Below are 14,043 nucleotides of genomic sequence, written 5' to 3'. Positions count from 1 at the left end.
ACCGATTTTGACAAACTTAGATTCAAATGAAAGGACTCGTGATACCATACGGAATTCCTGAATTTCATCTGGATCCAACTTCCGGTTCCGGAGTTATAGGGTAAAGTGTGTTCAATATTGTACACCGTTACTTAAACAGGCGAAACGTAAAAAAATTTCTAAACTGGTCTCAAATCTACACAAATCGATAGTCATTATCAGTAAGCAACTAAATAAACCAATTCCGGCTATCCTAGTTCCCGGTATCCGGTTCCGGAAGTACCGGAAATCAGAGATGGCATTTCACTAGAGTGATACACCAGGGCGTAGGTTTCAATTATACACTGCGGATACATTTGCTCCGCTCCACACAAAGAGGAAAGCGCACTTCTGCTCAGTGTCCAGACAGACAGTCTTTGAGTGTGTGCTTGTGTTGAAAGAAGCTGGTGCGAGAGAACAACATTCTCTTCGCACGAACCGCTCTCACGTCCTCTCGCCTAAATACACCCAAGTGATCACTGGCGCGTGATGGTGAGCGAACACTTCTGTGAACTTCAATTAATAGAGAGTAGATCTGGCCTTGGTATGAGAAATTTGCAATGAAAACCGAAAATTTAACGATAAATTGTTTTATTTCGCTGATTTTGCGTGCCCACGCTTCCTCTACGCAAACCATACACCAGAGTGCTCACCGGCGTGTACACCTCTGTGAAAGTATCTGCATCCACCTCCGAGAATTTATTAGCCAATGCTCTAGCACTTTGGTGCGATTCAGTGGAGGAGGTAAAAGGAAATAAACAAACGCACTCATGATGCGTGCACACTTTATACAACAGGGGTGTATAAATGTGAAAGAGAAGAGCTCTCGTTGAAGTTGTCAGTGCGAGGGGAGAAATTTTGCTTGCTCTTCGTCACACAGAGGAGATGGACATCTCTGCCGAAAATAGTGGACATATATACCAAAATGGATCTCACTCACTTTTCTTAGCGATGGTTTGACCGATTTTTACAAACTTAGATTCAAATGAAAGGTCTTATACGGAATTCCTGAATTTCATCTGGATCCGACTTCCGGTTCCAGAGTTATAGGGTAAAGTGTGTTCAATTTTGTACACCGTTACTTAAAATATTTTCGGATGCAACAAACATTTAAATCGTAATTTAGAGAGCTTACTAGTAAAGTTTGTGTGTCATGTTAGTTGGTGGCCGTACGAACCGACTTTGGTTATACCGGTTCTCGGGTTCCGGTGCCGGAGGTGCATATAATAGTGAAACCACTTCGTTTTCTTAAGGATGACCTACGCAATCAAAGCACTGTTTTATTCTGTATGTTATACTAGTTAATGCACAAACAATATCTTGGTTTCTTTCAAAAATCAAAGAGAAAATTTTTGAATAGAATACCACAATATTTTTTGTACATGAAAAAGGCATCATTACACCATTAGGTGGATTAAAACAAGTTTTTACGCGATCATCGCGTAAATTAAATAAAACATCGCGTTATTCCAAATAAAACGCGTAAAAAAGTCGCGTAAACTGAGGTTTTAGTGTATAACTCAAAAAGTAAACATCCGATCTCAAAACCATTCAATAGCGTTCTGAGTGACGGACAGACCATTCATTTGCGACTAGTCTGATCAAAATCGGTCCAGTCCTCTCTGAGATCTCGAACTCTTTGTTAAGAATACACACACACGCGAACATTTGTTTAGTCCGTCGAGCTGAATCGATTGGTATATGACACTGGCTTCGGAAATTTTTCCTAAAGATAGAGATTGAGATTCTATACCTATTTTTTATATTTATAAAAAAGATAAAAACAGGTTCGGAACTGACTCGATTTTCAGTTTACTGACGTGGAACCTAGGTTCGAAACAGGCTTCAAACAAACGGTTTAGTTAGTAAGGGTGGAAACTGGGTTAGGTTTGGCATCAAGCGGAAACGACATATGTGTATCGGATCAACGGTTTAGTAGCTAGTGCATTGAGTTCACATTGAGTTTTATAAATATAAAAAATAGGTATTGAATTCGCTCAATCTTTAGAAAAATTTTCCGAGGCCTGGAGGGCCGAGTTTCATATACCAATCGATTCAGCTGTGTGTGTATGTGTTGTCAAAGAAGAGGTCGAAATCACAGAGATGGCTGGACCGATTTTGATCAAACTAGTCGCAAATGAAAGGTCTCCCCATCACCCTGAACGCTTTTGAATGGTTTTGAGACCGGATGTTTACTTTTTGAGTTATACAAAGTTTTATGTCAAAATTTTCAGTATCTGTCACAACTGACCTTGAAAACAGAATATATTCCTAAACTTAGAATTCGCACGGTAATAGCTATCCAACAACCTATAGGTTGTCAAAATCCGTCCATTTTTAACGGAGATATCGATATTTTTGTGTAAATGACTTTTCGCCTTATTCCAGTAGTAGGAGTTTTACCCGTTTGATGATAAAGCGCTGTTTCACGATTTTTATACTGTTCCATATAATTGTTTCTAAGTACCAAAAAGACTGTGTACAGTTTTTTTTCTCATTGCATTTTGCCTCGGACCGATTTTAGCACGGTTCGTTTTCGGCAACATAATCGTTCGAATATGACATATATAAACCAGATGATGGCAACATTTTCAAGTTGAAAGTAATTCCATAATTATTTTGATGCGAAATATTTACATTAATAAATGCTGGAAGAACATAACCCCCATATACCATTCGACTCAGTTCGTCGAGATCAGCAAATGCGTGTGTGACAAATAATTTCAATCAATTTTCTCGGAGATGGCTAAACCGTTTTCTACAAACTCAGATTCATATGAAAAGTAGTATACTCCCAAACAAGGTTCCTTAATTACGTTTATATCCGACTTCTAGATGTGAAACGAAATTAAAATAATGCATCTCATTTTTCACGTAGATGGCTGAACCGATCTAAGATTCAAATGAGAGGTCTGAAAATCCTATAAAACATCTTACTTTTTAGTCAGATCCGACTTCCGGTTTAGGAGATACAGGGTGATTAGTATAAAAATGTCCATTTCAAATAAATTATTCATGTTTATCGGGTTGGCAGATTTGGATAGTCGATTACCAAATAAATTTATTTCGGTTCAAGCGGTATTCAGTTTTCGATTCGCAAACCCAACGATTTTATTCGCACTACAATTTTTCAAAGATGTCTACACAGTAGCCGGGTTGACGGTTCAATGGATAGGACGCTGGTCTTACAAGCCAGTTGTCGTATGTTCGAGCCCCGACCTGGAAGGATTCTTAGTGTCAGTAGGATCCATAGTACTAGCCATGCAATGATTCTGTACACTAAGAATCGGCTGCGAAGTCTGTTGAAACAGAAAGGCCAAATTCCACAAAAGGAATGTCATCCAAAGACTTTGCTTTGCTACACAGTAGCAGAGCCTTGGTATTACATACTCGTAGTGGAATTTGTCCTTCTGTTTCAACAAACTTCGCAGCCTATTCAGAGTGAGCACAAACATTGCATGGCTGGTGCTACGATTCTACTGACACTACACGGAACGACCGAAATTAGCTCTGCGCCTAATTCGTATTACTGTTTTTGAATTAGTTGATTTTAACAGCAAAATTTCCAAAATAACTATAAAATTAGTTAAAATTGAGAATTTACTTTGCTAAAAAAAACTCTTATTTTTAGAGAATGTGTTTAGTTGGCGAATATTCTGGACACAAACCAGCAATATTTCAATCCAACACGAAATTCTCATTGACAACTAATTTCGTGATTAAAATCAGAAAATTTGTTTCTATTTATCTATCACCGTCATTACTGAAGGACAGCACAAAAAAACAAAAATGAAATTGGTTTTATTAACAAGTTTATTAGTCAAAAACTCATGAGAAGTGTCAAAGCAAAACAATCCATTAGAAAGCTAAAAGGAACAGTCTTGTTGAAACTGCTTGCAAATTGTTTACACGTTTTTCGCATGTGTTACGATATATCCATATATAAATTTCTAAACCGATATGTGAAAATGACGTAAACTGTTAGTGGAAAGTGTATTTATTCAGAATTTGTGCGCATTTGAAGCGATTGTGGGTAATAATGTTTTTACGCGGAACAGTGAAGTGAGTTTCGAATGTTGCACTCTAATTGTACACGTCAAATGATGTTTTTTGTATCTTCTAATATTCCGGGCTACGCCGTCCGGTGTATTACTTGTATTCGATTTTTGTTTTCCGAGTGCTCAAAGTTTTCAGTGAGAGAGTCGATTTCGCGAAGTCGAATGAAGAAAACAGCGATTTAGAAGTAAAATTTTCAAAAAGAAGTTTATGTTTCGCTTATGTCTTTTTCTCCAATACAACATCGTATTTATACCTGCCAATATAGAAAAGATAACCGCGACTGAAATTTTTTTCGGTAGAAGTGTGCCATCTAGTGGCTAGTAGTCATTACAGTGCTAACGTTATTTCGGTGACAGAGCGCCATATAGCTGCGAATTGCAGAAACCAATTCAACCATTTATGTTGGTTGAAAACAACTTTTTATTTCTTTAATTCAACTAAAAAATTAGTTGAATGGATATGAAGTGTGCCTTAGCTAAGAAATGACAGCACGTTTAATTGGTGAATTCAACTAAAAAAATAGCCATATCAACAAATATTTTATTATTATTAAGGGAACTAGAATTAGAAAATCTAAATCAGCAAAAGTAAGATTTTTTTTAGTTGTCTCAAAAAATAACTAACTAAAATCAGAAAATCAACTAATTTTTTCGCCAAAATGCTGATTTCGGTCTTTCCGTGTACGAATCTTCCAGGTCGGGGCTCGAACATACGACAACTGGTTTGTAAAACCAGTGATCTAAGCATTGAACCGTCAACCCGGGACTGTCTACACAGTCCTCAGGAGAATTTAACTGATTTCGGCTGCACCGATTTTAGAATTCCGGTTCCAGTATCGAATCGTTTCTCAAAGCTCAATCATTTTCTCAAAAAGGCCGAATCGAACTTCAAAAACAAAAATTCAAATTAATGGACTTATGGTTCCATACAAAATTGGTGAATTTCATCCAATTCTGTTTTTAAAATTCATACCGATATAGAAGATGTAAATTGTTTGACGTATTAATTTATGGCCATTAATCATTTTGGGTTATGCTAGTTCCTGAATACCGGCTCTGGAAGTACCATAAATAATGACGAAAAACTCTAAAGTAGAACTTACTTCGACAACTCATGGAATGTTCAATCGATTGTCACAGGTTAAGATTGAAATTCGATACGATTTGCAGTTTAGACATTACAGGGCAATGAGTGATTAAAATCTCAATTTGTCGTTTAAAACGACAATAATTAAAATAATGTCATGAAAACTAAAACACCGAAGAATGTCCATGCAAAAAGCACATGCGGATTGATAAAAAAAAGGTATCATCTCACTGCTAGGTGGATTAATCACGTTTTTATCGATTCAAACCACTGTGAATAGGGCTGATCCTTGCAGTTTTATTCAAGATTTAATGTAATGTATTCTAAACAATATCGTAGTAATATTTATGAAATTATAAGTAATGTGAGGAAGGTAACATCACAGCATGAGTGGTGGATCGAAAACTAAACATGAGATAACGCTCAAAAAGGTGGATACCACTTTGGTAATCACTGAGCTAGACAATAAAACTTTTCCACATTTTCAAAGTAGATTAATTTATTTTTAAACTCAATTGAGCACATCTAGTGAAAGTGAAACCCAAAAGATTTCACGTGCATAACATTACATAAAGTTTCAACTGAGGCTACCTTGAGTTGCCCAACTATCGCAACCAATCTGTTTCATCCGTGAAACTGAAAGTAAACTTTCAGTGCACGACTGGATGCAGGTTCGCGTGATGTAACAGCTAAGCGATCTCGTCACACGGAACCCCTCGCGATCGTGAAACAACCAAAATATTAGTTGTTTTTCTGAATTTGATTGGTTAAAATTTGGTACAACTAATTGTTGTTTTTTCTAAACTGTCATTTTTGTTTTTCGATCAATAGAAACGATGGTTGAAATAACAAAATTTTTGGTTGAAAAAAAAAAAAAGATGCTGTCAGTTACTCAAGACACACAGCTTTCAATTTCAATAAAGATTTTAGTTACAACAACCGACCTTGTTTTTGATTTAACAGTTATGTGAGTTGAAAAACAAATCGGTTTTAGTTGTTTTAGAAATGACGATTAGTTATTTCAACTTAAGCAAAATTATTGATTTTGAATGACAATAAAATATTCCTTATTGATATACGATCTGATTTTTAAATAAAAATTCAATATGTTAATATATATATATATATATATATATATAAAATATGTAATATTTATTATAAATAATGTATTATATTATGACGGTATAAATAAAACTTAAGGTATAAATAACGGTATGATAAAACTGTACAGAAGTAACGCACCAAATTAATTGATTTCTATGATTGGTAACTGATTTGCAAAAAAACTAGTATATCAATTCGAAGTCTAATGAGATCCTATGTTCCTAAAATTTATTTTTAAATTTTAAGTTTTCGGTAAAGGATCGCACTCATATCCCAAGTAAAAGCCAAGTATAATTTTTAATGTAGCCGAAAAATGATATTACCTTCCATCTATCGGTATGATAAAACCTTTCTCAGCGCTTGCTTTATATTAAATGAATTATTCATTGAAACCATTTTTATTTTTGTTTTTAATATACTGTCACGGAACGACCGAAATTAGCTTTGCGCCTAATTCGTATTACTGTTTTTGAATTAGTTGATTTTAACAACAAAATTTCTAAAATAACTATAAAATTAGTTAAAATTGAGAATTTACTTTGCTGAAAAAACTCTTAGTTTTAGAGAATGTGTTTAGTTGGTGAATATCCTGGACTCAAACCAGCAATATTTCAATCCAACACGAAATTCTCATTGACAACTAATTTTGTTATTAAAATCAGAAAATTTGTTTCTATTTATCTATCACCATCATTACTGAAGGACAGCACAAAAAACCAAAACTGAAATGGGTATTATTAACAAGTTTATTAGCCAAAAACTCATGAGAAGTGTCAAAGCAAAACAATCCATTAAAAAGCTAGAAAGGATAGTCTTATTGAAACTGCTTGAACATTGTTTTGATGTTTTTCGCATGTGTTCGATATATCTTTATTTAAATTTCTAAACCGATATGTAAAAATGTCGTAAACTGTTAGTGGAAATCGTATTTATTCAGAATTTGTGCGCACTTGAAGCGATTGTGCGTAATAATGTTTTTACGCGGAACAGTGAAGTGAATTTCGAATGTTTCACTCTAATTGTGATGAAGTTTTTTTGTATCTTCAAACCTTCCGAGCTGCGCCGTCCGGTGTACTATTTGTATTCGGTTTTTGTTTTCCGAGTGCTCAAAGTTTTCAGTGAGAATGAAGAAACAGTGATTTAGAAGAAAAAAAATTCAAAAAGATGTTTACGTTTCGTTTATGTCTTTTTCTCCAACACAACATCGTATTTATACCTGCCACTATAGAAAAGACAACCGCGTCTGAATTTTTTTCGGCAGTAGTGTGCCATCTAGTGGCTAGTAGTCATTAAGGTGTTACCGTTTCGGTGACAGGGCGCCATATAGCTGCAGATTGCAGAAGCCAATTCAACCATTCATATTGGTTGAAAACAACATTATATTTCTTTAATTCAACTAAAAAATTAGTTGACTGGATATGAAGTGTGCCTTAGCTAAGAAATGACAGTACGTTTAATTTGTGAATTCAACTAAAAAAAATAGTCATTTCAACAAATATTTTATTATTATTAAGGGAATGAGAATAAAAAGTCTAAATCAGCAAAAGTAAGATTTTTTTAGTTGTCTCAAAAAATAACTAACTAAAATCAGCAAATCAACTAAATTTTTCGCGAAAATGCTGATTTCGGTCGTTCCGTGGTCTTTTAGTAGTGCTGGTGTCAACGAAACTCTCTAATTGTGACCACTATATTACAGTTTCAACAGATTATATGAATGCATATTAATCATTTTCAATTTAATCACTTTGTTCATACAATTTTTGTACATGACTTGAAGATAACATGATGCTCATTCATTAACATGCATTTCACGATGGAGAATCAAGTTGATTTCAAGACCAAAATTCAAACGTATACAATTCACTGGGCTCTAGTTTTTGATAAACACGTTTTGGTAATTGCAATATCTCTAACGGCTATCAGTTCTGTGCATAGCACTACTTTATATCAATCGTTTCGTCTTGTTACACCAGAGCAGTAAAGATGTAGGTAATTTATCATCACATTAATATTCTGACAACTAGTGTTATGATAAAATTAATTTACTATCATTCAAAAGTTACTCTTCACGAGTTTTACAAGCGAATAATAGGCGAATTTCGTTTGCATGAAAATGTTTAAGATACGATTGAATTTCAACTGAAGTAATGGTTGATTTTCCATTGTGATTTTTGTTTTGTCTTGTGCTGTTTTTGACATTAGACAACATTAAAAACAACATATTTTTCAAATACTTCATGTGCAAATCAAATAGCAAATTGGTTGAATCAACTAATTATTAGTTAAAACAACAACTGCAAAATGTGAGATCGCAATTTTTTGATTGGAGGGTTTTCCGTGCAGTTGTTTCAATTCACTGAAGCAAACTTATGTCGTTTTCCTTTCTCTTTCTTTCGTTCGCTGCCCTTATATCGAATGCAGTCAATAATGTTGGAACCAACATTGATTTCCCGGACGACATGGACAAAGTTCCGGAGGACAAACTGTGGGACATCATGAACGTTAATATCGCCGCCGCTACGATTCTAACCAGAATAGTGCTGCCTGAAATGAAACAACGCCGCCAGGGAGCAATCGTGAACATCTCCTCTGGCAGTGAGCTGCAACCCCTGCCGTATATGACAATTTATGCAGCATCCAAGGTGAGTAGATAGGAATAAGCTCCTTTCAATCCTGTACGAATCGTGAGCCAAAAAAAACTGCACACGAATCGCACCTACGGTCCGCTAGCCGGTCACATGCCGATCCGTCCATAATACCAATAAAATGCACATAAAAACCTGTTTTGCACATTTTTCAATGTTAATTAATCTTTGCTGCATCTAACATATTTTATTTCCTCTTTGCTTCTTCGCCCTGACCCAATCTACGCGAACCGCACCGATCAGGCCTACATCCACAACTTCACCCTAGCGCTGCAGTACGAACTGGAACCGTTCGGCATAACGTGTCAACTGGTCAGTCCGCTATTTGTGACCACCAAGGTGAGTAAGAATCGGATGACAACCCGTTTGGCACCAGCACCGGTCGGGGTCAAGTGCCCGACAATTTAATTAGATGCTGTGTGGGAAAATGGCAACCTTCTCTCCTCTACCCCTCTACTCTCGACCAGATCGAAATGATAGTGATTTCGAGCAGTTCTAGCACATTCAAAATGCCCCACAAGAAGCCTGTCAGTGCACTGTCAACGCACGAAAGATGCAGAGCACTGGGCTAAAACGGTTGTAATTAACGCTCTTTTTAAATGCCGTGTGGAAAGGTGCTTTGCCCAACGGTTAAAAGCCGGTTCGGATTGCGCTTAACAAGCCAGCCGCACGCCACCCCGTGATGCCGGCCGGCAAGGTTTTCGATTGTACGGTAGGATACCGTAATTTACTGGGGTCACACCTGGCGCAGCGATAAGATGCACGCAAGGCAGCAAAACAAGATCAAATCTACACAGAAATCATAGCTGGTGGAAAATCGCCTCCGAAAAGATTAAATTCCTAAGTTTAGAATTTCGGTAATTATGAAATGTTTTTCAAAGGCATAATATGTACAACATTTCGATCAAAAATTTCCCTCCCAAGACATTACTTTACTTGTCTACGTATTCTTATGTTCAGCATGAGTAATTACAAGAAATTAACTAAAGGTTAATTTTTACAGGGGTTCGCTTTTTAAAAATAAAACCTGTACATTTTAATGACATCTTGTCACGCCACTCGCTAGCTTAGCGTTCATTTTACGGAACATTGACATTTGTTCCGTTGAAAATTGTTGGTACCATTAGCACACTGGTAACAACTTTATCATCATAATGACCTACAGTAACATTGGAAATTCTCGTTTGACTTCTGTCATTCGAAATGTTACCCTATTTGTTACTCTCGCGCAGTAAGATTTCAGTAAATTTTCCTGTGAGTTTTGTTTTCATGGCTAATAATGAATTGTATTGCCAATGCCGTTCTATGCAATCACTTGACGAATTGGTAACAAATTGTATTCGTTGATAGCGAACGTAGTAATCTTGTTCTCTTGAAAATTGGTGTACCACAGGATAGCAATATAGGACCAGTATCGTTTCTCATGTACATGAATAGCGAGCGAGCTCATTTAAATTGATGGTTGATATATTTTCACATTTTTTTTATAACGCTCAAATTTTTTATGGACAGTATTTTTAATGGCCAAAAAGAACCATCACCAATGTAACTCTAGACCTGACTTCGGAGAAAGGCCTTAACAAAAATTTCTTGAAAATTATCAATAAAATATTTATCATGAATGCTTTATCCGATCCGTTTGGTGCTTTGGGCAATGTGTTTAGTAGGGGAGAGTGTTCGGTTACCGGCACCCTTTTTCTTTTAAGCTTATAATTTCTAACTAAGTGCACATTATGCGGACATATATATGTACATCAATGGAAAGCTAAAGTCCCTAGCTAACAACTGAATAAGAAACTAAATTGATTCCATCGATTGCATAATTTTTATTATCAATTTAGTAAAGTGATAAATTTTGGTCTTCATTGTCTGATGGTGACTTCGCCTTGGCTCTCTTGGCCAATGATTTGGATGGTGCCGCCTTTGGTGTTGCAGTCGAATTTATTGGCTTTTATCCACTAAGCACCGTTTAATCGCATTATTCAGTGCATTAAACTTCATTTCTCTTGACTTTGAAGATTTGTTTGGAGTCGCCATGGCTAACAGAATCAGAGAACCAAAGTTTTTACTTATATGACGAATGTATTGAAGCTGTCAATTTGCCTTCAAACAATCGAAGTTTCAAAAATCTGTAAAAAGTTATTAGACTAAAAAAAGTTCACATGTTAACTAAGAAATTTGATAATTTACAGACAAATTTGAAGACTTGACATCTCTGCACATCACTGATAGTTTTCTCGCGATTTGTCGAAAAAATGGGGTACCGGTAACCGAAACTGGTAGACATTTTGAAAATGACGAAAACAAACTTTGGTTGCGAAAATTTTGATAGCATCCGGTATTAAATCACGAAATAGATCGATATCACCTCATAAATATTCATTCCACTCACCTTTTCGATTGATGCTTTTCAATTTATAATACTATGAAAAAAGTCATAAAAAACTTTTGTGTTGATTTTAGCCCAATTAAAAGTTGTTTTGAGCGCAGCAAAAAGTACAAGCGTCTGTTTGCTTTGGTATTCGGCACAAAAAGAACGTGCTGTTATTACACACATATGACATTTGTCGGAAAAACGCTATATGCTTTCTGTCAAAAGTTACGGTGGGGTGCCGGCAACCGAACATCTTCCCCTAATTAAAAGGTCATTCAGGAGTTAACCTGATTTTGTGCCATGTCTAAACTGACGTGCCGAACGAAAACGGATTTTTGACTGCCGAGTTTTGCATTAAGCAGCTCAATTTGAACTGCTATGCACTGATGAGTCTAAGACGAAACGTAAACAAAATCTATATATATATAAAACGTGCTTAATCCACCTATCAGTGTTTTTTTCATGAATATTCTTCGGTTTTCATGACATTATTTTAATGACCATAGTTTTAAGCTGCAATTTGACATTTTAATCACTCATTACTCTATCTAAAAAGGTTACAATCGATTAAACTTTTCATGATATGTCGAAGTGAGTTCAACTTTAGAATTTACGGTAATTTAAAGTACTTCCAGAGCCGGTATTCAGGAACCAGCATAAACCAAACCGATTCGTATGACCATATGACGAATAAATTGCAATAGTTTTGAGTCCAACTTTCAAGCTTTTCGGGATTATCATCTTCTATATCGGTTTGAATTTTAAAAATTCATCCTCCTGTAATTCCAGAATCGGAAGTAAGCATTGAATAAAATTAATTAATTTTGTGTGGGACTATAAGTTTATTTTAATTTGAGTTTTTTTCTGAAATTCGATTTGGCTTTATTTGAGAAAACGATTGAGCTTTGAGAAACGATTCAATACTGGAGCCGGAATTCGAAAATCGGTGTAGCCGAAGTCAGACAAATTCACCTGATTAGTTTACATTTGTTTCAATATGTTTAAAAATCAGTATAGACAATCTGAGAAATCGTAGTACGAGTTAAATTGTTGGGTGCCTTCCGAATCGAAAACTGAATACCACTAAAACTGATATAAGTTTATTTGGTTGTCGACTATTCAAATCAGCAAATCTTAGATGATTCTTAGATATCATTTGAATCTTAGATCGGTTCAGCCATCCACGAGGAAAATAAGTTACACAATTTTTATTTCGTTTCACATATCATCCTGTAGTTCCGGAACCAGAAGTCGGATCCAAACATAATTCAGGAACCTTGTTTAGGAGCATACGAATTTTCATATTAATCTGAGTTTGTAGAAAACGGTTGAGTCATCTTCGAAAATAAGGTAAAAAATTGAGTGAAATTATTTGTCACATACGCATTTGCTGATCTCGACGAACTGATTCAAATGGTATATGGGTGTTTTGTTCTTCCAACATTTATTGCTGTAAGCAGTTTAAATCAATATAATTATGAAATTGTTCAGAATTCGGAAGTACTGCCATCTATCCAATATGTCATATTCGAACGATTATGTTGCCAAAAACGAACCGTGCTAAAATTGGTCCGAGGCAAAATGTCATGAAAAATAATGCTGTTCACAGTCTTTTTGGTACTTAGAAACTATTGTATGTAACAGTATAAAAAATCGTGTTTTACGTTGCTCCCATGCCTTTCTTTGCCATACAGCGCTCAGAACTTCTACTGCTGGAATATGGGGAAAAAAGTCGCTTACACAAAAAATTCGATATCTCCGTTAAAAATGGACGGATTTTTACAGTCTATGGCTTGTTGGATAGCTATTACCGTGCGGAATCTAAGTCTGAAAACATATTCTGTTTTCACGGTCAATTGTGACAGATACTGTCAAAAAACTGAAAATTTTGACATAAAACTTCGTATAACTCAAAAAGTAAACATCCGATCTCAAAACCATTCAATAGCGTTCTGGGTGACGGGGAGACCTTTCATTTGCGACTAGTTTGATCAAAATCGGTCCAGCCATCTCTGAGATCTCGACCTCTTAGTTGACAACACACATACAGACACACACACACATACACACACACACAGACATTTGCTCAGTTCGTCGAGCTGAATCGATTGGTATATGACATTCGGCCCTCCGGCCCTCGGAATTTTTTTGGAAAGTTTGAGCGAATTCTATACCTATTTTTTATATATATAAAAAAAGGTAAAAATGGATGTAAGTTTGTATGTTTGTAGCGCCATAACTTCGGAACTACTGAACGGATTACCACCAAACTTGGCACTGGTACTACTCGCATTTCAGAGATGGTTTAGGGAGCATTTATATAGGGGAGGGAGCGTAGCAAGTGTAATTACCAGGAGGGGGTTATGGAAAAATTCATTTAACTTGACGAGAATCGATACGTTTTGAAGACCATAGAAACATTTTGCATACATTAGATATGACTTTACGGGGGGTGGATGTAGCAAGTGACTTTAAAAAGGGGGGGGGGGGGGTGTAATGTTTGAAACGGCACAATTCCGAAACTATTGAAAGGATTGCCACCAAACTTGGCACAGATACTTCTTGCTCTTCTGAGAAGGTCATAAGGGTATTTTAATGGGGGAGGGAGCGTAGTAAGTGTCCTTAACAGGGGGAGGGGGGGTCATGAAAAAATTTGTCAGATTTGATTAGAAGCAAAGTTCCATAACAACTCAGTAAATTATCGCCAAACTTGGCACATGTACTTTTTACTATTCAGAGGTTGTCACGACAAGCTTA

The 14,043-nt window shown here is 36.0% G+C and overlaps 1 protein-coding gene across 1 annotated transcript in view; it reads left to right on the top strand.

The window, feature by feature from the left end:
- Nucleotides 1–14,043, top strand: part of LOC131428182 (inactive hydroxysteroid dehydrogenase-like protein 1) — a 37,595-nt gene that overhangs the window by 13,372 nt on the left and 10,180 nt on the right. Inside the window, exons 3-4 of the mRNA XM_058591905.1 lie at nt 8,689–8,909; nt 9,156–9,251. Of these exons, the coding sequence (XP_058447888.1) occupies nt 8,689–8,909; nt 9,156–9,251 (317 nt within the window). The remainder of the gene's footprint in view (nt 1–8,688; nt 8,910–9,155; nt 9,252–14,043) is intronic.

This window comes from Malaya genurostris, chromosome 2 (genome assembly GCF_030247185.1).
Source record: "Malaya genurostris strain Urasoe2022 chromosome 2, Malgen_1.1, whole genome shotgun sequence".
In the NCBI taxonomy this organism is placed as follows: domain Eukaryota; kingdom Metazoa; phylum Arthropoda; class Insecta; order Diptera; family Culicidae; genus Malaya; species Malaya genurostris.
Note: the sequence above shows the minus strand (reverse complement) of the source record. Positions and strands in the feature narration are given on the sequence as shown.